The following is a 24,154-nucleotide window of genomic DNA, read 5'->3' on the forward strand; positions in this document are numbered from 1 at the left end:
GCCAATTCATCAGCGTGCTGAGAGAGACGGCCGGCAGGACGTTTGCTCAGCACGACGACAAAGTCACGGAAAGAATATGACACCAAACACACGGGCGACGGCGTACACCCGAGAGGAGCTCATTACAGGTCTGCTGGGGAATGTCACATCACGGCACGAAGAGCCAGGGACACAGGCGGAGGTCAGGCGAAGGTGAACCGCGATCCCAAGTGAGGGAGGCACCAGGGAACAAACCAGGAAACACGCGCGGGATACGACACATTTCAGAAGAATGTCCCATAATGCCGAGGCTAGTGTATCAGGTCCAGCTGCCCGTGATTTTACCCATCATGCTTTAAAGAAAGACACTCTGTGAGAGGGATGGTCGGCCATTGGGGCATATTTTGTGTGAACACAATGACCGTGGTGATGAGAGCAGGGGTGCGGCAGGGAAAGACACCCTCATCACCTGGGTGCAAATGCAGATCAAGAGCTGGCCTGCAGCGTCTGTGCATTAGAACACCTAAAAATGTACTTTCGTCAGCAGAGAACATATCCAGTGCTCCTGTGAAGCGTCCTGTGGTCAGGTGAGTCATTCCTCATCCTGCACTTGACCAGTCAATGAGTACGAGTGACGCAAAGCAGAATTAGCCTGCGGGCTCCCCTGGCGATGGGCTGGGGTGAGCTCAGGTAAGTGCCGGCGTATTCACTCTGAAGCATTTACATGGGGAGGGGGGGCTTTCGACAGCATGGCAGGAAGGGTGGGCGATACGGCAAAAATATCATATCACAGTTATTTTCAGATAGGCTCATGATCCACGATCTTATCACGATTCTTTTTTATGTTGGTTTTTAAGTCATTTTGCAAATTACTGAATGGTAACCGTGTCGATTTTGGAAAATCCAAACTAATTCCATATTACCGATGTTTTATTCTTCTTGACCAGCCCCTCCACGTCGCCCATACCATTGCATTACCAACTGCGGGGGTGTGTTCCACATTGCATATTGCATGCTGGGACAAAGGCACGAAAGGGAGAGAGGAAGAAATCCAAGGCATTGCCTACTGTTAGCTATTACCAGTATATTGGTGTGTCGGAACGGATTTGGCTGACAAAACAACTTTAGATGCGTGTACGAGCCATAGAACTGCAACAGATAGAATGTGAACCGTAGCACAATACTAATGATCCCTCCGTAAAGACAGATTGTTGAGACATTTTAATCGTTTACGATCTAATACTTCGAAATCATATACTTCTGATGGGAGTCTCCATCCACAGAGGAGTTAGCTGCACATTCACACTGGTTCCCATTATACTGTTAACTCTGCGGCAGTGATGAAATCATAACAAACTATCAAATCTGAGTGCCAGTGTGGGTGGCACTGTGTCTCTGAGGGTGGCATTGTTACCTCACAGGTTGGGCTTTGAATCTTGCCTCTCCTGCGTGTGTGTGTGTGTGTGTGTGTGTTCATGCGGCAAGTTGCCATGCACTTCTGGTGTGGCGAGCCCACATTGCACCCTGCAGACAGGCTAACTTGTGTACAGTCGAACCTCGTTACAACGTACCCCGTTTATAATGTCCCGAATTCGCGTAATGCATTATTCCATTTGCCGGTATCGCTTAGAACGTACACCTTTACAGCGTAAACTTCGATATAACGTATGATTTTCAGAGGAAAATAGGCAAACTGACCTTCGTTACAACGTACAGCCTCATCTTCCGAGCGCGCGCACAATTCAGAATCGGCTGTTGCCGGCCATCTACATCGCTTAGCAACGCCTAACTGTATGAACCTATCCTCACGAAGCATTCCACGCCGGCCGGACTCCTTGCATGCAGCCCCCGTTTTTTCATGGTTTTGCATGGTGTCATGCTGCCGCATATCAAGCAAGATGCCTGCTAAAAGGAAACGGATTTCGCTGACCGACAAGGTGGAAATAATTCAGAAATATACATGGCAGCCTTATACTGCCGACGCGAACTAAGTTCTGAAACTGTGTGGTTATTGGGGTAATTGTGTGACATATAGTGAAAGAAATTAACAAAAGACAGATGTCTAACACATGTATCGAAATTTATTTCAGCCAATTGAATCATATACAGGTGCATAATTTCAGTTTGACATTAGGTTACAGTAAGGCGATTTGAACGATAAGCCGGCAGTGGATTTTGCGTTATGTCGGCTGTCTATGAGTAACTGATATTAACCTAGTTTGAAGAATATAGTTCCTATTATATTCTTCAAACTACACAAGCTGTATGTCATAGTGTCAACTTGAGGGGTGTTTTCTAAAAGTTTTTTATATACATTTTGTGTTCATATTCATTTTGAGGGACTTGGTTACAACGTACTATGGTTACAACGTACAAATTCTTAATGTCCCCCGAGGTACGTTGTAACGAAGTTCTACTGTATCTACATTCCCGATAGTGCTTGACTGAGTGTATCTGGACTGGCATCCCATCCAGGGTGCCACCTTGCCTGGTGCCCTACACTGCCTGGTGCCCTACACTGCCTGGTGTCCTACACTGCCTGGTGCCCTACACTGCCTGGTGTCCTACACTGCCTGGAATAGGCTCTAGGCCCACCGTGACCCTGAGCAGGATAATCGGCTTTAAGATGGATGCACAATGTCAAAGAGGGGAGATGAGTCTGCATTCAGTCTGGACCTGGCAGGGGTCCCTCACAATCCAGCAAACATCTGACACTGATCAGCGCCACTGAGGTTCTGCTCAGAGATTAAAAGGATCACGTGGGTGCAGAATGGGGGCAATTTCACACCCCCGAGGCGCCTCCCCCCAGACTGGATTACCTCTCGAGAGCCAGAGATGCCTTTCTGGCAAAGCTTTCATTTGGCCGTGATTAATCACAATCAAGTGTGTATTTCTGCCTGATTGGTAACAGGAAAACAAACCATCTGTATAATAAAAAAACATACATTAAAAATAATGTTCCCTATTTCACTTTTAAATTTGTTAATAATTAAAAATATTTGCAAACACTACCATAAGCTAAAAGCTTTCTTACAAAGATCAGATTATTGACAGAAAAGGTATTCTATGAATTCCATGTCTATATGAATCCATGAATGCATTCATAACACATAATAATGCAGTCACAAAGCATTATAAACATGGCTATAAAAATTTATCAAAAGGCATAACACATTATAGCTATGTCTATTATGCATTATGAAGGCTTTATGAAGCTCTCATCTATGATGCACTACAGATACCTTTATAATGCAGTAAGCATCCTTAAGTCTTATGCTGACCATTATAATGCATTATGAAGGTATCTATAGTGCATTATAGATGAGAGCTTTAAGTGAGGTATTACCAAAAAAAGCATTTATATGCACTGGAATACATATATGCACTGGAAGGGAAAATAACCTTGAAACATCCATTGTGTCTTTGGTGCAATAAGGAGATGATCATCCCATCATACTTAAAGTGGGCATATGGGGCACCACAGAGGGGTGGGTCTTTGGGGGGGACCAATGGCGTGGGCCTGGGTGGCACCTCTGGGGGGGAGCGTGTTTATGGGGGGGACCTATGGGGTGGGCCTGGGTGGAACCTCTGGGGGGGAGCGTGTTTATGGGGGGGACCTATGGGGTGGGCCTGGGTGGAACCTCTGGGGGGGAGCGTGTTTATGGGGTGGGCTAGAGGACACCCCAGGGGGGCAGGTCTATGGGGTGTGCCTATGGCGTGGGCCTGGGGGGGCACCCCTGGGGGGGTATCTATGGGGTGGGCCTAGGGGACGGCCTGGGGCGGTAGATGTAGGGGGGGTCGGCCAATGGGGTGGGGCTAAAGGCTGGCCTAAGGGGGTGGACATACTGTAGCGGGGGCGGATCAATGGTGTGGGACTAGGGCCCCATAAAGCCTTTAAGCAGCCTTTAAAAGCCTGACACAATCCCAATGAGATGTCAGAACAAACAAGACATGGAATGCAGCTAAGATCTGCTACACAACAACACTGATTTTCTTGTTTTTCTTTTTGCTGGCCGCACTTGCTGTCACTGGGCCAAGGTCAAACGAAATACAAACGAAAAACATGCTTTTATTCATGCGTACCTCCGTGTTACATCACTCTGTGAAAAGCGGGGTTCCAATAGGGCCCGTCGGGATATCGAGGGCGGCCAAACTGGGCTCGAAGGCAAACCATAGGGTGTGTGAGGTGAACAGATTGTGCTGCTGGGAATCTCCGCAGAAACACGGTGACTCACGCAGGACGCGGGCCGGGCTCGTCTGAATCTGCGGAGTAATCACTTCCCGCTGTAGCTGTTTTTACACTCCTAAACTCCGGACACTGAGACACCGGACGGCAAATGCCATCGGTTCCAGATGTCGCTCACACTTGAAGTCACTCATCCTTTATGACAATAATGCCACTGTCACCACTGCTGTCACTACTTGCTGGTCCACTGATCCTTGCCAGGGGTGAAAATGGGGCCACGAAACTCACAGCGGGTGGGATAGGCTGCTGGAGCTGTCAGTCACCATCTGGAAGCTAAAAGCATTACTGATGGAGGGCGGAGCATAAGAGTCAGCGAATCATAGGGGTGGATGATCCCGGTGACCCGGAGTCTCCGGACAGGAAGCAGGAAGTCTACGAGGTGTCCATCGCTGACACCTTGCAGGAGGTGTCCTTCCTTACTGCCTTAACGGCCCATAGTGTGAAATATGTAACACATTTCTTCAAACTAACTCATTAAAAGTATCTTTTGGGGTGAAAGCAGACATGAAGGCAGGTCTGTTTGCTCACGATATCAGGAGAGATACTCAGAGCACTGAAAGTGCACGCCTGTGCTTAATGTGTCACAGTATCATTGACAAACATAAGGATATATACGTGATGTTGTTCTTTACCCCTTCATCGTGCACCTCCCCCTTTGGCAAATTTGCAGAGGTATGCAGTACAACTCAGACATTAGTGGGCTGATATTGCCGACCCATAACATTATAGGTGATCATAAATGTTTAATGGGCACAATGAACCGGATCTCCTTAAAACACTGAGTGATACTGGAATAAGGATGGGCTGCCCAGTTAATGTATGGCTCTTTGGATTAGTGTCTGGAAGGTTGCTGGTTTGAATCCCATGGATGGCAGTGTGATCACTGTTGGGCCCTTAACTGCTTCAGGGGTGATGGGTAAAAGGCCCTGTCCTCTAATCCCTGTGAGTTTCACAGCAACCACGATGGGAAATGCCAATTATGACGATGCCCGATCAGCTGTGCAGGTAGGGGGCGCTGCAGCCCTACAGGTCAGCCCTTAGCTAATGGATATAAGTCAGTCCAGGGCCTAGACCTCTGAGCCACAGGTCATGTGACGAAAAGTAGAGCAGGAACAACTCACTCCTGTCCAGTGCGGTCAGCCCGTTAATGCAGGCTATGCTCTGCTCAGCATTTCCAAAGCAATCTTGCTGTACCGTAGTAAGATCACCTCCTGAGGGGTATTTCAAATGCCACACGGAAACAAGGCTGTGGGTGGGCTGATGCCCAGAGATGGTGACTGGCTGAAGCCAGACATATAAAATACCTGCGGCTGATCCCTCCCCGCCACCCTCTTGCCATGACAGACGTCACCCCTGCTTGTGCATTTCGGCCGAGACCTTTGAAAACCCGCCGTTGTCATCAGACACTCCATGAAAGGAGCTGCCCCCCCCCCAAAAAAACCCCCCGCTGCTTACAGAGCTGTGAAGGGGCTCTAACTGGGGGTTATGGACGTCGCTATCGATAAGGGCTTAGAGAACGAAGCAAAGACTGCAGTGTATTAATGTCTTCCTGGCAGCAAAGAGCCAAAATCCCTGATTAAAAGGCTCCCACCCACCAGACAAGGAGGACCAAGGCCCTTTGGCCTCAGAACAACGGCACATATAAACACATCTGCTTCCCAGCATGCAATTCCCAAAACGGAGCCAATGTCCTTTTGTTTACATGGATTCATCCAAGTCTCTACAATGGTAATGACTGCAAGCCAAGCCCTGGGCTTCTCTCTTTCCACACTCTGAAGGTTGCCTACTGATCAGTCGTACATTCCAGTACTCCCAGTAAACATACTTAATATTCATCATGATGTTTATGTAACGGCTTGATGTTATGGCAACACGGATGGTAAGGGAGGGGGATGTTACCCCCCCCCCCCCCCCCCAGGCCGCGCTGAAGAGTAAGTCTCAGTGATAGGGGTGTAATACTGCACGGTACAAACTGAATTACCTTCTGGGTCTGGCGAAAAATGTGGTACGAGGCTAAATGCTGTGTTTTGGGTGCATGAGAGACAGCAAAAACTGCTGCATAATCTTTGCCCATGTAACATGGTGTTAATCCGTGCCACAAAGGTCTGTTAAACTTAAGGGAGTTTTACTTACACAAAAATGTTCTGAGGGCAGAGAGATATACCCAATCAAATAATTGTTGTCTGGTGGGTTCAGAGAGATAACTGATAAGATTGTAGAGGAGGTGGGTTCAAGCAACTAGTGGAGGTGGGACCATTACATCTGGTTGGTTAGTCCCACCTCCTCTAATTGCATGGGCCCACCTCCTCTACAATCTCATTGGTTATCTCTCTGATCCAATCATTTTTCATTCTTCCCTCAGAACATGATTGTGTACATGACAGTCCCATGAGTGTCTGTTACGGTGACCAGGAAGGGTAGGTGAAGTGCAGAACTTTAACATCTAAGCTTCTTTAGAGCTCCACCGCCGACACGTGGCAGATTACCCTACAGAGTTACCCCACGCTACCCCCCTCCCGTAACCACGCCAACGCCTGGTAGCCTACGGTGGACTTACGGAACATGGTGTTGAACTGCTGAGGGTTGAGGTTCCACTTGCCCCAGGGTGTCTTGTGACCCTTGGACTGGGCGTAGTGGGCGTGGTTGAACTCGGGTTCGGTGCCGAAGGAATCCAAGACTCGCAGCATGCATCTGGTGAAACGGAAAGAGCCGGATAAGAACATAGACGTTCACCCCTAACCATGTTAGTGTAATCCCATTTCAGAAGCTGCCTTCTGATAGCACCCAGAGGTTACCGTAGTTACCTGAGTGGCTTTAACTGAGAGATATTTCAATTTCCCCTTTTCAGCTGTGATAAGCATTTCAGTTTTTAACAGTGGATTTGAGTAATCCTTTCATTATTTTGCCTTTCGCATACAGATCCCAAACCGTGATGAATCTTCCAGTATACACTGAGAAGTAACAGGCATGAATTAAATTTCAGAGGGGGGCGGGTAATCATGCACTGTAGAGGCCAGGCCCCAGGGCCCTGATGACCAGGCAGATGTTCTGCAGATGGCCAGATGTTTGTTCAGGTCTATCCAAGATGTTTGTTCAGGTTTGTCCAAGATGTTCAGCAAAGAAAACCTGGAAATGGGGTTACAACTGGGAAAGGGATATTCTTGGGGACAGGAAGTCTGCTCGCTGCTTACACATGAGCTACAGGAAACCCGACATTTTCAGGAAAAAACGCATTGGCTTTAATGGCCGGCAGAGCAGACAGTCTGTAAATCAGGAGGGGGAGGGGAGTTTGGTCTTCATGGAAATGACCAAGTTTGTGTAAAATCACATTCACAGCTGAAGACGGGCTTCTCCAATGAGATCCCTGGGGCAGGTAGAGGTTCAGTCCCCCTCACACCTTAACATTAAACTGAACACTAACTGGCAGCGACCTTTACTGAGCACTTTGGAACACATTACATTTACTTAACGGACGTTTTTATCTAAAGTGACATATAATTGAGAAAGCAGAGTTAGCCAGTTCATGGAACAACTGGGGGGTTAAGGGTCCATGCCCAGGGGCCCAACAGAGAAATCGCAGTGCCGACGCTGGGATTTAAACTGGCAACCTTTGTTTTACAGGCACAGCAGCCTAACCCACTGGGCCGCACACGCCCCCATTAGTTTGGATTAGACTGGATCAGATCGTTATTTAGAGTCTTATTTTTACAGTTTCATAACATTGCGGTGGTGGAAAAGCATTTTTACAGGCCGGATTCCTGCTGAGAAGGAATGGCGTGTGACAATATGCGTGCTTGCGTGTTTGTCACTCTTCGGGAACATTCCAGAAAAACTTTGCCGCCGGAATGAGAAGAGTTTACCCAATGCCAGACATGAACACCCACTCCATCCAGCCAGGCGAGAGGCCTGACATTCAGGCATACGCCAGCTGCAGGGCACTGACACTCTCACTTCCTTAAATAAGCATCTAGTCAGCTTCCCGAGACGTGCCGTGTATTAAACTGCAGCAGAGAGGGTCCCAGCAAAGACGCGTTCATTAATCAAGGTGAAGTATGGAGCCCTCTCTATCGCCCCACTGTTAAAATGCGAGGTGCTGCCTTGAGACAATTAAAGGGGGGGGGGTAATTAAGACAAAGAGACGAGCCGTCAGGGCCACAGGTAGACCCCTCTCAGACAAATGAGCTTCAGCAGAGATGAGGACAGCTTCACAAAGGGAGGCTCTGCCAACGCTGGCTGTCAGTGCGTGGAAACACATGCATCCCTGTCGCATTTCACAGAAATCAAATATCACCACGGAAGGATCCCTGAAAGCCTGTCGTCTGCGGATCCAGAAACCAGATGCTAGAATTTATCTTGATAAGCTCTTCACAGGGCAGCGGCCGTTAGTGTCATTTTCTTAAGCTGGCGAAGTAGGGAAAGTAGGCCTTTGACTGGCATGTGAGACACAGCCTGATGTAGTCGCAGCGCTTTCCAAATAAGGGAGCCGTGCCAGCTTCACATCAGCAAAATGTGCTGCCGTAGTGACTATAAAAAGTGCATAATCACAACAGCCCCAAGGCAGACAACACATTATGCTAGGAAAAGAAAACCAGAGGGATTTTTTTAGCACTGAACAGTTTTTTTTTTTAAGTCACAAAAAATCTGCTGCTCAGAACTGATGACATCGCAGAGCTAAGGACACCAGGGCCAAGGGTCTCTGGGCTGTTCCCTCCACCCTGCGGAGTCTGACAGCACCCCAGCAGGGGGATACTGCTGCATTTTAATCAGATGCAGGGAACATGCACTTGGGAGAATAATAATAATAATAATAATAATAATAATAATAATTAAATGAATGAATAACCATTTTTTGACAGGGGAAAAACCTAAGTTCAGGTGTTCAGCACAGAAAACATGGTAATTGTGCTTGTGAGCTGGTTATGGTTAATGCTGGTTAAAGTCAGTCAAAATTGGCTACATGGGAACATTTTGGTTTCCCAATAAATTACACCAGCATTGGAGAGAGAGTAGCTGAAAGGATCAAGACTGTCTGTCGGCTCTGTTATACCAAACTCGGATATGTTGCTGGAAACGCATCCTAACACATGCTAACTCATTTGAGATGACATCATCCGACTGCGTCTATGACATCATCCGACTGCGTGTATGATCAGAGCTAGGTAGAAACCGCCTCTGTTTCTGCCAGGAAATTCAGACTGGGCTAATAATTATGGCTATAGGGGTGTTTATTGCTACAGATATGCGACCAAAGTCTGCAGCAGAGAAAACGGGGCTTCATTATAATCGTCATGATATAATGTTATATTTTTTATTTTATTTTTCATACATAAAGTGCAAATAATCATCTCTTAGGTTTTGTTATTCAGACACGTCGACGGGAGCATAGTCTATGTATTGCGACTGTTCCTAGCTGTGTTTGTGTTTGCAGTTTTAATAATAATATCTTTACCCTTCCCAAATTCAGATTTCCTTGCTATATTGAAATTGCACCAAAACATGAACCCAAAATGGGGGTTTGTATTGAAGTGTAAATCCTGTGTGCCGTTACAGCCTGACACTCACTGGTAGTGAACCCAGGACGGCCCCAGAGTCTTCTTGAACTGCGTCAGGCCCACGATGTCGATGTAGATGAGCTCCACCACTCTGTCGCCTTGGGTGGGGCAGCTGGACTTGTTGCCCATCACTCTCCTCATGATCCTGGGCGGAACAGAGAGGGACAGCAGGCTTCAGCACAGCAGAGATGGAGGGTGATCCACAGGAAAATGCCGAGAGTGGTGTGGAGGGAAATGGAGGTGATCTCACGTGCACAGGGGGCATGATGCAGGATATCTGAGTGATTATGATCGAGTATCTGATGTGACAGGGTATCTGAGTAATTATGATCGAGTATCTGATGTGACAGGGTATCTGATTGATTTGATTGGGTATCATTCATTTAATTGGGTATATGTCTGATTTGATCACATAACATTGATTTGATTGGATATTTGTTTGATTTGATCGGATATTTGATTGATTTGATTGAATTTCTGGTTGATTTTATTGGGTATCTGATTGATTTGATCAGATATTTGATTTGATCGAGTATTTGACTGATTTGATCGGATATATGATTTGATTGAGTATTTGATTGACTGAGTATTTCATTGTGCATTGTACATTGTGTGTGAGGGACCCGTCACACAAAGCAGCAGGACAGTGTGGATGTTGGCTGGTTCGCAGAGTTACTCATTCCTGGGATAGATGGAAAACACGTAATTCCTGCAGCAGCACAATAGTGCATCCACATCCACAGGGGACTCCTGACCCTCCCACATGCGACCCCGCCCCTAGGTGACAACAGACGACTGACCAGATGACTGGGCTACCATGACTGCAAGCCAAGAGGTGAGGCCGCCGGGGGGCCGCAGGGGGCCTCGGGACGGTCTGTCACCCTGCCGGACCCCGGCAGTGAAGGCCTAATTAAACCGTGCACCTGTCCCTACTCCAGCACAGCGCACATAAACTCCTAATCAGCCTGCGGGTGACCTGCATTCCATTTGAAATTCATGGGGCAGGTTTCCTGCCGTTAACTGAAACGTGAATCAGGAGTAAACCCAGCAGATAATCAATGTCACCATCAACTAGGAGATCTAATGTGTGAGAAGTGCGCAGGATGCAACCCTCTGGAACACTTTGTTTAAATAAGCTCCCTGGCCCATCCCTGAGATCAGCGTACCCTTAAAATAACATTCAGTGTAGTTTTATGAGACCGCTAGCAAACCAAGCCTGTATCAGAATCTCTGTTTCTGCAATCTGTATCTCAGAGGGCGGTGTGCGCCCCACGGTGGCGACAGGAGGCGTCTCACTCTTTGAGCTCCGCCAGCGAGGCGGAAATGCGGATATCGTGCCCCAGCAGGTAGAGGGCGGTAATGAGGTCACTCCACTGCACCAACTCCCCCAGGGGACCCCCACTGAAGGCGTTCTCGGCGATCTTGAACCCGGACTCCTTGGTTAGTAGGCCCAGGTGCACCAGAATCTGCAGGATGCGGGCGGGGGGGAGAAAGTCATCGCTGAGCCCTTGGTCTCTGTTCTGCAGGTGACAGCCTGGTGTTGTTCTGGGTGATTAATTCATCCAGGCATCAGATGACATCATACGGTGCTGTTACACCCACAAGCTTCCTCCTCTGACATACTTTATTATTGCAGAAACAGAAGCTTTTGTTAAATCGATATTAATCTAAGCCCAGCCAAACATTACATAATGGCTCCTTCAGGATATCTAGAGCAGAAGTTAAATTAGACCCCAGAGCTTTGCTTGTTTTAGGGGCATGCATTCAGCACAGCTGCCGGACCCACACGCTGAAGGCTCCTCCCCCAGGACGCCCCACCTCTTTGCCCCGTAACCCCGCCCCCGCACCTTCTTCCTCTTGCGCTTGGTCAGGTTCTGCTTCCTGGCCAGTGAGCGGATGGCGCTGACCCAGGGCTCGGCCATGCGCTGGATCCGCAGCATCATCCAGCGGAACTCCTCTCGCCGAGACATGACCTGGTACAGCTCTGCGAAGTTGGTGCGGATCTCCGTCTGGGGTGGGGGGGGGGGGGGGCACAAGAGAGCAGAAGATCAGCTTCCTGTTGGTGAAGGTTAGGGGTCACTACTTTAGTTCAGGGGTGCGAACTCTCACACTCACTCAGCAAATCTGTTATTCCATTGTAAACTTAACATTAGCTACATCAAAAACCTTGGGCAAGTTTGCAAACCCTACAGACTATTTACAAGGTAATAAAACAGTTATATACACTTAAATGTGTGTGCACACTTCTCGAATTGAAAATCTCACTCCAGCCAGTTGAAGGTGGCAACCCTAATTCAGTTTTGTGTTTTATTTTATTTTTTGTATTCTTTTATTTTTGATATTCTGAAGAATGATGCCTTGGCACAGCAATTTCCCTCAGGATAATCTTATCCCGTCTACCGACGCCTCTTCATAAAGGCACAGTGATGGTACACATGCAGAGCCGGTCACGCTGGATGGTCACGGGAGTGCCGAGGACAGATCCTGTCATCGATGCTGTGTTTGTGCTGACAGTCAGTAGGCATGCTCAGCATGCTCCATTTTACAGAAACAAACGGCATACATAATTCACTCCGACAATAATTAAGGGAGCCATTACTGGATGCCTGTGGCTGTATATGAGACACCACTCGCTCCCCCCCCCCCCCCACAGCTGGGTCACTGGAGAAGTGAGGCAGCTGGGGGGGACTAGGTTTCCGGACGAGGTGCGTCACTGGCTTGAGCGGGTGTCCCTCGGTAACCAAGCCCGTCGTGCCTCATGCTGACACGTCTGTGAGGTGCCTGGGGCTGTCGGCATGGAAACAGGCGCCGCTCCGTCACCATGCCTACTGGGCAGAAGCTCGCGAAGAGTGGGAATCCAGCAGGTCAGAGCTTCTGCCTTCATCACCACTGAAATCTTCGTCTCCTCATAATCATTATTTCATTATTACTGTCTTCGTTATTAATACATCACTTAAGTGACTGTCTTACTGAGATCATAGCTTTGCATTACACTGCGGTCTCAAAGATCAGGGTCACACTGCAGCTTCATAGCTTAGTGTTACACTGCGGCCTCATAGCTCAGGGTCACACTGCAGTTTCATAGTGCAGGGTTACACTGCAGCTTCATAGCTTAGCATTACGCTGCAGCCTCATACCTCAGGGTTAAACTGTAGCTTCATAGCGTAGCGTTACCCTACGGTCTCAAAGCTCAGGGTCGCATTGCAGCCTCATAGCTTAGAGTTACACTGTGGCCTCATAGCTCAGGGTTATACTGTAGCTTCATAGATTAGCATTAAACTGTGGCTTCGTAGCTTAGGGTTATACTGCAGCGCTGCATAGCTTAGCATTAAACTGCAGCTTTATCACTTTGGGTTACACTGCACTGGGGCAGCTCCACCTCACCACCTGGTCGTTTAGAGGGACAGGCGGGTCCTGCTCAGCCTGCCACACCCACCTGGCCCTTCTTATCCTCCTCCAAATTGAGGTGCTTCAGCCTCCAGGGTAGCCGGGGGCACCAGTTCTCCACCTGTGGAGTGAGAAAAAGTGGGAAGTGGGATGTCAGAGTGTGCTGGAGGTGGGGGGGTACAAGCTCACTCGTAGGGGACATTGGATGGGGGATGCAGGGGGCCGGAGAAGTAGCCAGGCCTGCTAATTGGCTCCATGTACAAGCAGATGCTGCCCAAAGCCCTCTGCCTTTGTTCTCACTTCAAAGGTGTGGATACGACCCGGTTCTGGTAGGTGGACCTGTGACGGCCCGGCACCTGATCTGATCTGGCTGACACACTTCATGTGACGGCAAAGCAGTGACATGTTGACGCAGGTGGACGTGGCCTCACTCTGAGCAGCCAGAACACAACACTGAATGTATCCATACATCCATCTATCTTCCAACCACTTACCCTGATCAGGGTCACTGGATGTACTCTGCTATCTAGCCTCTCCCAGCAAAAACATCCCACTGAATGCATTTCAAATATGCCGTATCAAAACCAAAGCTGGCTTAAATTTGACTACCTTCCAAAGCAGGTCTAGTAAAGTAATGATGATTAGTGCAGTCACTCGTTCACAAGGACACGCTGAGGGCACCGCAGGGGAAACATGATCCCAGATAGGGGGCAGTGTTCGGAAAAGCAGGGTCACACTGCAGGAACAACGAGGGAGACCAGCGAACACGGTGCTCAGGTCAGACTGTTAATCTCCAAAAAGCCCCCACGCCTTCCCTGTGCCACAAACAGCCATTATCAGTTAAGCTCAGCACACAGATCTCCCTTCATCATCCGATTGGCTGCATGTGTTCTGTGCACACACCTCCCTCTTCATCACCTACGTTCTGATTGGCTGGAGACACTGTCAGCCCATACAAATCACCCATGGAAATGGCATTCAGCTTTTTTTTGACAGCCTTAGAGAAGAACAGGACTCGCAATCTTGCTTTTTAGGCTGGTTACTGAAGATTCATTCAGGGATCCTCAATCTCGGAGACCTAAGCTCCAGCCTATGATGCTGGTAATTATTCAGGATTTCTGAACTCTTTTTCAAGGTTAATCGTGCAAATTTGAAATACACGCTTGTGCTGCTGAATGGGGTGAGGGGGAGGGCGAGCGCATTGGAAAGCATGCAGATCTCCATGGTGATTTTGAGGGTCACATGACAGTGGAGCGCTCTGAAACAGCCAGAGAGACTGCGGGAACTCTACAGTGCCTGGACAAAACAAACAGGAAGATTAAAACGCTCCACAATGGCCCCCCACGATCCTGACCAGGGCAAGTGGTTAAAAGATGGATGGATGGCCCCCATATTTCTAATCGCATCACCTCTGTAATAAATGAGTCACTTCCCAAAGCTTTGCTGTATTTTTTTATTAAGCGGTGTGAGCACAGGTGAATACAACCGGCCTGCCCGCCACGTCATCCTCAAACCAGTAGATCAGCAAACAAACCCACAGAATTTTGCTGGGCGACCTCATGGCTCATTGGGTTCATGGACATTATTGTGTATTTAGCTTTAACAGGAGGGGCGTGCGGCTGATCTTCACAGCAACGCTGCGACTGACACACCTCTCTCCAGGACCACGATGCATCTCAGAAACTCCACACTTTAAATGATTATTTTTCCGAATCAACCCCTAAAACCACGTGACCGTTTATACGGGGAGCGCTGTTACATCGTGAATCATGTAAATAAAGTTTGGATTGAATGTATTGGATGTTTGGCTCTCAGCAATGTGCACATTGTGTTAGCAATTAGCAGCTAAAGGCTTATTCCAAGGTCTTATTTTTGTATGACATGATGACAGATGTGTTTAATGAGAAACAAACAATAGTGGCTATTTACTTTTTCGAGGTGTACGTCAATGCTGGTATGAAGCCCGTCACACTCAGAGTACGTTAAACACCTTCAGACCCACGCTAATGCTATACGACGGGAGTTCGACACTCTGCTGACTGACCTCACTCAGGTAGATGAAGAAGGAGCAGGTGGAGCCGTCGACACCATACCTCCCGTAGCAGGGGTCTGACCGCCACATGTCCTTCATCCACTGAGGAAGAGGAGGCACACATGAAGGTACGCTAACGGGAACGACAGCGTCATCCTGCCAACCCGGTCACACTGACCACAGAAAAGACTTCATGATAACCGTTTCACTTTCATCTAATACACACTGAAATAATGCTCCACAGATATTGCGTGATGGGAAAAATACGTGAAGTGCAGTTTTCACAAAGAGCTGATCAGGCTGCTCTGTAACGCACCAGAAAACAGCCTCCGGTATTTTCATACCTGTCTTCCTGCATAATAACTATGCCATAAAGAGCGGAAGGTGGGGAAGCGTTTTGATAGTTTCCAGAAGCATCCGTGCATGAGAATTACCAGGAAATGAATGTAGCCTAATGTTTAACAATATGCTCAGGTCCTCTTCTTAACCAGGTAATTCAGTGGAAAGTTGTGATTAAAAGGCAATTGCATGGAAAGTTATCACCAAACACATAAACCACACACAGGGATCCAGAGTAGATGGCGACACATACTGGCGGCAGTAGAGTGACGCAGCCTCACCTTCAACTTGCCCTCGCAGTGCGGAAACCCCTCCTGAGAGGGCAGCTCACATTTCTCCTGGGCGCCGTTCAGAAGCTCTGGGGAGAGGAGCAGATCAGGGCAGTCAGAGAGGTGGGGGGCACTGACCGTGCAGGGGTGGGTCTCCTGACCAGAAAGGTGAGGGGGTATTAACACCGAAGCTGCACCAAGTCACAGAGGACAGGAAACAGCAGAGGCCAGAGCGTCGAAAACAACCACCCACGATGCCCGCCTCAGGTCACCTGACCACGTCAGTATAACAGAGTAAACACTGGGGTTGCTTATTCTGAGGCCATAGTTATAATTAGCAAAGCTGTTTGACCATGACGTCAGGCTGCCCTGTTCCAGAGGTGTGACACTACTGGCGTGTGAAGGTCTGCACACATATACGCACCCAGAGAAGTGCATGCATGGGGGAGTGAGAGAAAAACAAACCGCTCACACAGACAAACGCGGGCACTCATGGCTGTCGCCACTCCAGCTGCCATCCGGGAATCGTTATTTCATCTCCTGCCAAAGTGAGTGAAAGAGCTGGCAGCGCACCTGCTCCCAGCTTGATTGGGCAATCTGTGGGGGACTTCAGAGACCCTGCCCCATCCGCATGGCAGTGAGCTCTCAGTGCTAGATGGAGAGCTTTATACACACCTGATGCAGGCGACAGATAAGCCGGGCTCATTCGAGACAAACCCATCATCTGCCCGGTGTATCAAAGACCAAAAGTGTCCAGCATGGTAGGCGGTAACTTCGGGGTGAAGGTCCCAAATGGGACACTCCTCTCCGCTAGGCAGCGGCACTTTCCGGAACGCTGTCGTGTCTGTCACTCCCGAGGGGGGGGGGTCAAACAGCTAAGCTCATAATGCATAAGCACACAGACCCCAGAACCAACCTTGTCCCACCCGAGACCAAAGCGGAACCTTTGAGAATTCACCCGACTGGAACCTTTGCCAAAACTGGGTCAGGGATTACTTTCCGCAGGCCATTAAATCAGCACCTCCTGGATCTGCAGAAGAATCAGAACTGAAAAGGTTCCAAATCTCGCCATCTTCAAAGAGCTTCATCTAAGGACCCAATATTCAAAAAGCTCATTGCGGGAGCACTGATAGCCTTAAATCAGTACTCTTAGAATATATAGTATTCCTAGTTAACTTCACTAAAAAAATAATAAAAAGTGTGCATTAAACACACTGACAAGGTGTTTTTTATATAAAAAAATAAAATAAAAAAAATATATATATATATAAAAAATAAATAATAAATAAATAAATAGACTTCGAACGTCGGGAGAACCTGTGGGGTGACATCATGCAGATCCTACAGCCAGGAAGCCGACAAGGAGCAGGAGCAAACATCTCAGAACTTCCTGAGGGAGTCAGAGAGACTCAGCAGGGTGACACTAATTCACTTACACACAGTGATAGGCTTTTTAAGCAATTGACAATACAGATTAATTAAGACATTATTTCGGGATATTGTATTATCTGTATATACACTACATTTTCACTTATGTATCTTGTGCAATACATGTGTGTATGTTTTTACTCAACTGTAGTACTGCTAAACAAATTTTTGCTGCTCAATGAACAGTGACAATAAAGGTTCAAATCCTATTACGTTTCTTATAGCTCTGCTGTAAGCAGCTGTGGCCCCTATGTTGGCTCTATTCGCCCTCTGCTTCTGCGGAAAGCCGAGACCATACTATTCACACATCATCAAAGGATTCTGGTACAGAATACAGCTCCAGAACATTCCCAGCACAACTGGCAACAGTTGCTTCTCTCTCTGAGTGTCAGTTTAAGCTGGTTTGGATAAAGATCCCATGATACACAGGTGAACCCGGCAGCTGATCTGTCACCCAGCTCAGGCTAACGGTGTGGCTGTAATTGGTAAAATAATGTGGTGACAGATAGGGGGCACTGCACTGGGGGGAGACCAGGAAGTTACACGCTGATAAAAATGATTTGCTCACTTGGCAGGGATGTGACAAATAAAGAGGCCTATTAGGCTCCGTTTCCCAGGGCAACGGATCTGGGACGATTAGGGGATGTAGACGGATTAGGGCTTTTCAATCAGGCAGCACAGAAAGGGGCCAGGGTAGCTAGTGGGTGAGGCTCCTGTTTACCCACTGAAAAGCGCCTATCATCAGCTCCCCAGTAACCTATCACTGGCTCCCCGGTAACCTATCACTGGCTCCCCGGTAACCTATCACTGGCTCCCCGGTAACCTATCACTGGCTCCCCGGTAACCTATCACTGACTCCCCGGTAACCTATCACTGGCTCCCCAGTAACCTATCACTGGCTCCCCGGTAACCTATCACTGGCTCCCTATTTACCTGTCACCAGCTTCACACTAACCTATCACTGGCTCCCCGGTAACCAATCACTGGCTCCCCGGTAACCTATCACTGGCTCCCCACTAACCTATCACTGGCTCCCCACTAATCTATCACTGGCTCCCCAGTAACCTATCACCGGCTCCCCAGTAACCTATCACCGGCTCCCCAGTAACCTATCACTGGCTCCCTATTTACCTGTCACCAGCTTCCCACTAACCTCATAGTCTCATGCACCCAGGTGACGGGCCGGAAGCTGACCCAGCGGTGCAGGCCTGCCCTACGTGAGCGGCCCATCTGGCTGGCATACAGACACCTGGCTCTGCAGCGCCGTCCGGACACCAGGCTGCCGGTGGGGTAGGAGCCGCCAGCGGGGGGCTTCGTTAGCATATCTCAGGCATGACGAGCGGCGCCCCATTTATCCAGATCGATTAAGAGAGGAGAAATGAGCAGGAGAACCCCATGCTGAGCGACCCACCCACCCCCCCCCCCCCCCCCCCCGAGAGCTGCACCCTACAGGCTGTTCATATCCCTGCTGTCGCCGGTGCATGGTGTGGGGGAAACAGCAGCCGACGAGGAACCCGGGGGCCCGAGTCGCTGCCTGGCCATCCGGCCCCGGACGCTTGTCTTCTCCCCCCAAAATGGCCCCCTTTGCAACTGAGGACAAAGGCCAGCTTTCTATCCACCCATCATGAGATCTAAAGAGGCTAAAATGGGTCCGTAACCAGCCCGAAAAGCACCGTGTATGGACCCGGGTGCAAACGGGGTCCTGCCCTGGGTGTTTCTGTTCATACGCATATAGCTCTTCGTATTCAAAGCTGGGCACTTTCTTAAGGAATGTGCAGGCAGTCGGGTTTATAGCTACGTTCAGCGTAAAGTACTCTGGCCAGCGGCCGATGGCTCTCCTGTGAGCCATAGGGCCCCCATGGTGCGACTAGAAATTAGGAATCCAAAGCAGATGGAAGGTTAACGACTGTGAAGCAAATACATATTCAGTTTATTCGTAACGGCAACGTGTTAAACCTTATTAAAGGTAACATATGCACTGGATACTTTTTGGGCCCTTTTTCACCACACCAAGCACTGTACTTTTGGTACTTTCCCTTTTTTATTGACTTCCAGTCGAGTACCAGTAACAAAAGTTCCAGTACCTAAAGTACCAAACCAGCTGGGGTACTGCTTTAGTACTTCAGTACTTCGGGCTGGGAAACGCTTTCTTTGTTGACAGGTTATGCAAATAGCTTGCCTCTAAAGAACCGCAATCTTGAAAAAAGTTACAGATTCAGAAAACAATGATAGACAAAGTAAAAAAAAATAATTGCGATCTGGTCGGAAGAACAGATACAACAAAAAGGTCAGTATAGCATAACAAGAAATTTAAAAAGTATTTTGTATGATATACTATGACAGGATGGATACAGCAAAGATGAAAATGATTATGATTGCAGTGCTCATGCGAATGCAGTGGATGTAAAATTTAAACAGATTTTTAAACATATATTGGATAATCTATAAAAGGAATAATCATTAAAATTGCAAAACTAGTTTTCTATGACAGTAAAAAATTATAGCGAAACTGAGCTGTAATGCTGTAATCTAGCTGACTAGCGATGTAAGAATTGTATGTGCATAACATGCGATGTGGGTATTAATATCACACACTGTCCAGCCCTATAATACAATTCAGCCATTTTTCAGTACAAATACAATTCAGTACAAAATACCCCGCCTCACGTTGTCATGACATTCAGTGTCGGTACCAGCTTTTACGTCACTGGAAAACCAACACCTTGAAGTACCCTACTTTTGGTACTTTCTCAAAGTACCAAAAGTACGGTACCTGGTCCAGTGGAAAAGCACCCTTTAACCCTTCAGATGCTGATAAAGGGCAAACACAGCATCAGCAGCATCTGTGATGAAACAGGAAGTCTCATCCTCGTGGGAGGAAGTTCCAGGAATGTCCAGGTAGGGGCGCTCTAGTAGGGCCACATACATTTATTAAATGATTGAAAGCATGGCGAATGTAGGAATCAGTAACTGGACCCAGTGGACAGTGACTAGTTTTGGGACAAATGAAAACATAATTGGGGCCCTAGCCATCTTGGGACTTCAAACACAGTGCAAAGACGTGGTCCATGACCTTGGCTAGCAGCATACAGTCATCTGTATGGCAGAGTGATAATTACTATCATGCCCTAAAGGGTCTTTTCCATTTCCAATCCTCCTGGTCACATGGGAAAAGTAAGTATCTTTCTCTTACAAAGACAGAAAGCAGTTAAATCCTTACCGCTCACAGATGTGTGAATCTGGCTACCGGCAGGAGAAAATTCTGGAAGCTTTTGGCACATTAAAAACAGGTGGAGAAAGCGGTGGCTCAGAACAGTGCAAGGTTTAAATACAGCTCCTTAAAATTCCAAATTCAGTCCCAGGAAATTCCCATCGCAGGTAATTTGTGCTTTAGGCTTCCAGGTGGCACCAGTGATCTCACGCGACGGGGAAACATCCAGCATTCCTCCTTGATTTTCATTCCATTGTTCTTCCGAAAAAGGCCCATCATCAGTCGGTGCCATTACAGGCGTGATCATCCGGCCGAGCTGGAAGGCACTTTGCGGAGCCTGGCTCTGCACACTGCGCCCTACTGGTGCTTTACAAGGGGGGGTTTAACTGCAGGATGCACACAAAGGGTGGGGCCAGCAATACTTTTGTTATGTGCGGGACCTGCTTCCAGAGAATATTACGTGCCCACGTGCCACAGAGCCAGCAACTGTGCCAAGCCCTCCCCTGATAGACTGACATATCGGTCCACATGTTGACATGCAGCTGTCGTGGGTTTGAAACTGATCCTCTATTCTGACGAACGATAACCTACGGTCCACCCTGTGGTCAGGGGCAGGAAATTACACTCCACCCCGCGGTCAGGGGCAGTAACCTATGTCCCACCCTGTGGTCAGGGGCAGTAATCTACACTCCACCCCGCGGTCAGGGGCAGTAACCTAAGCTCTACCCCACGTTTTGGGGTCGTAATCCACACTCTACCTCGTAGTTAGGGGCAGTGACCTACGCTCCACCCTGCAGTTAGAGGCAGTGACCTACGCTCCACCCTGCGGTTAGAGGCAGTGACCTACGCTCCACCTTGCAGTTAGAGGCAGTGACTTACGCTCCACCCTGCGGTTAGAGGCAGTGACCTACGCTCCACCCGATAGTTAGGGGCTGTACCCTATGCTCCATCCCACAGGAATCTTACAAACCTTTGTGCACAGCCAGCTGCATTACAGACAATCACTCTGCAAACAAGGGTAACTATGACGTGATCACACACACTGACAGAGAACAGACGCATGAAAACCAAATCTGGAGCCCTCAGTGGAGAATGACGACCACAGTGAAACAGTGGTGTAACTGAGTCCATCATACAAAGCCAGGTCTCAAACCACAGAGACAAACATGGGCTTGAGACAGGATGACACCCAACAGCCATCCCTATAATTATAGGAACATGTGCTTTTCCGTGGCACTGGGAATGAGACAGGATGAGCCATCAACCGTCACCCCATTCGCCGGAAAATCACTGGCCTAAGGCAAGATGCAAAAAGGCAGAGACAGGGGAAAACAGCCAGCTGTAATCAGAGTGATTACATCATCATGCCTCCATGGTCACTCTGCTCCGTGGAATCCCTGCCAGGCCAAAGATTATACCGAAACACCAAGAGCAGGAACACTGGGTGCGGGATTCGAGCATGCAAGCCTGCTGGATAGACATGGAAGCCAGCAGGACCATATCTCAGGATGGTGTTTTCTGCACGACCCTTGGCGTTATACAGAAATCGGGAAAATGAAAGGATTAATGAATGGTCAAGGCATTCGCACGGAAATCCATATTTCTGGAAAGATCCAGTTATTATTCTCTAAAGAGAACCTGAGAATATGATTTTGGCTTTAGTGTGAGTGGGCAGAGTCTCCCCAGGGCTGATCAGCATTGAGCGAAGGCACATTCTGCCACGGCGAAGATACACAACCCCACCTCCTCAAGGACCCGCCATGGAGTCACCTCTACAGTCACCATGCCTGACAGAATCCTCCACCTGATACTGGGAGTAGAATTACGCCTAGTCAGCAGAAGGCTAAGGGCAGACAGTCAGAGGGCTGCTTTTCATAGCATTTTCATTTCAGGCTTGTATTCTGTGTCTACAAGTAGCTGAAAGCAGGATAACAGCTTCACAGGCCTCGTCCGCGGACGCCTTTCGGACACTGACGTGTAAAATCCTAAGATGTATCTTGGAGTTGTTGCTGCCTAAACCCAAACCCAGAACTGGGCCGGGCATGCTGACCTAACACCCTGTGCAGTTATCCAAGTGTTTGCCGGGAGCTGAGGACTGAGGACCCCCCCCCCACCTGTCCGCTGCAGCTAGCCGAGTATCTGTGTTGGCAGGTTTGCCCTCACTTGCCACAAACACCCCCCAGCGGCGACCAGACAAGAGAAGAAAAGCCCCCCCCCGGCAGCCAGAGGTCGAAGGGGGGGGGCACTGCATTGATCTTTTAAAGCGATCTCTTTCAGCTCCTCGGATTACACTGGGGGGTCAGGGCTGCGTTTAGGCTGATCCCAGCGGGATGGACACATGCCCCCTCCGGCTGGGTACATTCCTTTGTTGACCCAGCGTTTCTGAAAGTTAACTGGCGGCTCTGACGCAGGCCGATGGGATTTCGCCCAATCAATACCTTCTCACATAAAAAGTCAGGGGGGTTAAAGGCCTATCAGATAAAGCCACGCGTGCCAGACTCAGAACTGGAGTGTGGGGGAGGGGGGCATGATGGTGGCACAGTGGCGTCTTTCTGCATGTGAGATCTCACTGACATTAAAGGGGGGGGGGCAGGGGGAGTACATGCAAGTTGCTCATTGTCACCAGAACAACGAGCACGTTGTGGCCGCGTCCGCATGGCTCGGCGAGGTGGACCTGGAGGAGGACAGCGGTAGCGGGGCTCTTTGTAGGAGGATCGCTTAGACTTTTTGGGATCAAATGCGAAAATCAGAAGACGCTTTGTTCTGCAAATTAGTCATTGGCCCTGCGTTATGTCTGGAGCTCTCAGTTTGCACTATGTCAACAAAGCAAACTAAAAGAGAGAGAGAGATGCATTATGGGAAGGTTTTTTTTAAACGAAGCCAAGAGAACACTTCGCAGAGAGCCTTGTGGTTTCTACAGGTCCCACTAAACTCCTTCATGCAGGTTCATTCTAAGAAAACGGCTTCCTCTGGTTACGCCTCATTGGCTGCTCAACAGACACCTACTCTTGCTGCTATCTCAAACTTTCCCATTTTACAGCTCTGACAGCTTACTGCCAGAGTGAGCAGGAGTACAACCCGCGAGGGAAAGTAACAGACAGTTCATCTAGTGCCGAGAGGTCTCATCAGCCTACAGTAACAACTGTTAGGAAAAAGAAATCGATACGTTTGCATCTTTCCTTCAACCTGCCTTTCAGGGCAACAAATCGATAGTTACATTTGCCTAGTGCTGTTTTCAGAGTGCGGAGAACATTTATGAGATGACTTCAGGGCTATTTAAGGTGACACTCGCTAGTCAGTCTACACAAATGATCCCAGTAGCTCAGGGAGTCGGAGAACGGGGGAATATTTCATCTTAATCCCATGACGGATTGATTGCTCCCGTCTGACACATTAGTCGTGGAAGATGAATGTCGAGGGTCTCTCGTCCATCATCCCATAAGGTCGTTATTTCTGTGATTTTATGGTTTTAATGACATCGTCTTGTAGTTAAACTGTTACTAATGGCCCTCGATATGAGCGAAGACGAGTCAGCGCAGATCGAGTTTGGCTCAGCGCCAATCTGTCTCAGGCCCCCCAGCTCTGAAGGACCTGGAGAGGCGCAGCAGAGCGCAAGCACTGAAGAGCTCTGACGTGGCTTTAATTGAGACCTTGTGAAGCTGGGGTTCCATCCGGAGGGGCTGCATGGGGAGCCCTGATGGTTCTGTCATT

At 48.6% G+C, this 24,154-nt stretch overlaps 1 protein-coding gene across 1 annotated transcript in view; it reads right to left on the bottom strand.

The window, feature by feature from the left end:
* Positions 1-24,154, bottom strand: part of mgat5 (alpha-1,6-mannosylglycoprotein 6-beta-N-acetylglucosaminyltransferase) — a 58,070-nt gene that overhangs the window by 13,434 nt on the left and 20,482 nt on the right. The window contains exons 4-10 of the mRNA XM_023821651.2: positions 15,817-15,893; positions 15,209-15,298; positions 13,214-13,285; positions 11,625-11,786; positions 11,074-11,243; positions 9,788-9,922; positions 6,783-6,916 (exon numbers count right to left, since the gene is read on the bottom strand). Coding sequence (XP_023677419.1) covers positions 6,783-6,916; positions 9,788-9,922; positions 11,074-11,243; positions 11,625-11,786; positions 13,214-13,285; positions 15,209-15,298; positions 15,817-15,893 — 840 coding nt within the window. The remainder of the gene's footprint in view (positions 1-6,782; positions 6,917-9,787; positions 9,923-11,073; positions 11,244-11,624; positions 11,787-13,213; positions 13,286-15,208; positions 15,299-15,816; positions 15,894-24,154) is intronic.

The sequence above is a fragment of the Paramormyrops kingsleyae genome, chromosome 16 (assembly GCF_048594095.1).
Source record: "Paramormyrops kingsleyae isolate MSU_618 chromosome 16, PKINGS_0.4, whole genome shotgun sequence".
Classification (NCBI taxonomy): domain Eukaryota; kingdom Metazoa; phylum Chordata; class Actinopteri; order Osteoglossiformes; family Mormyridae; genus Paramormyrops; species Paramormyrops kingsleyae.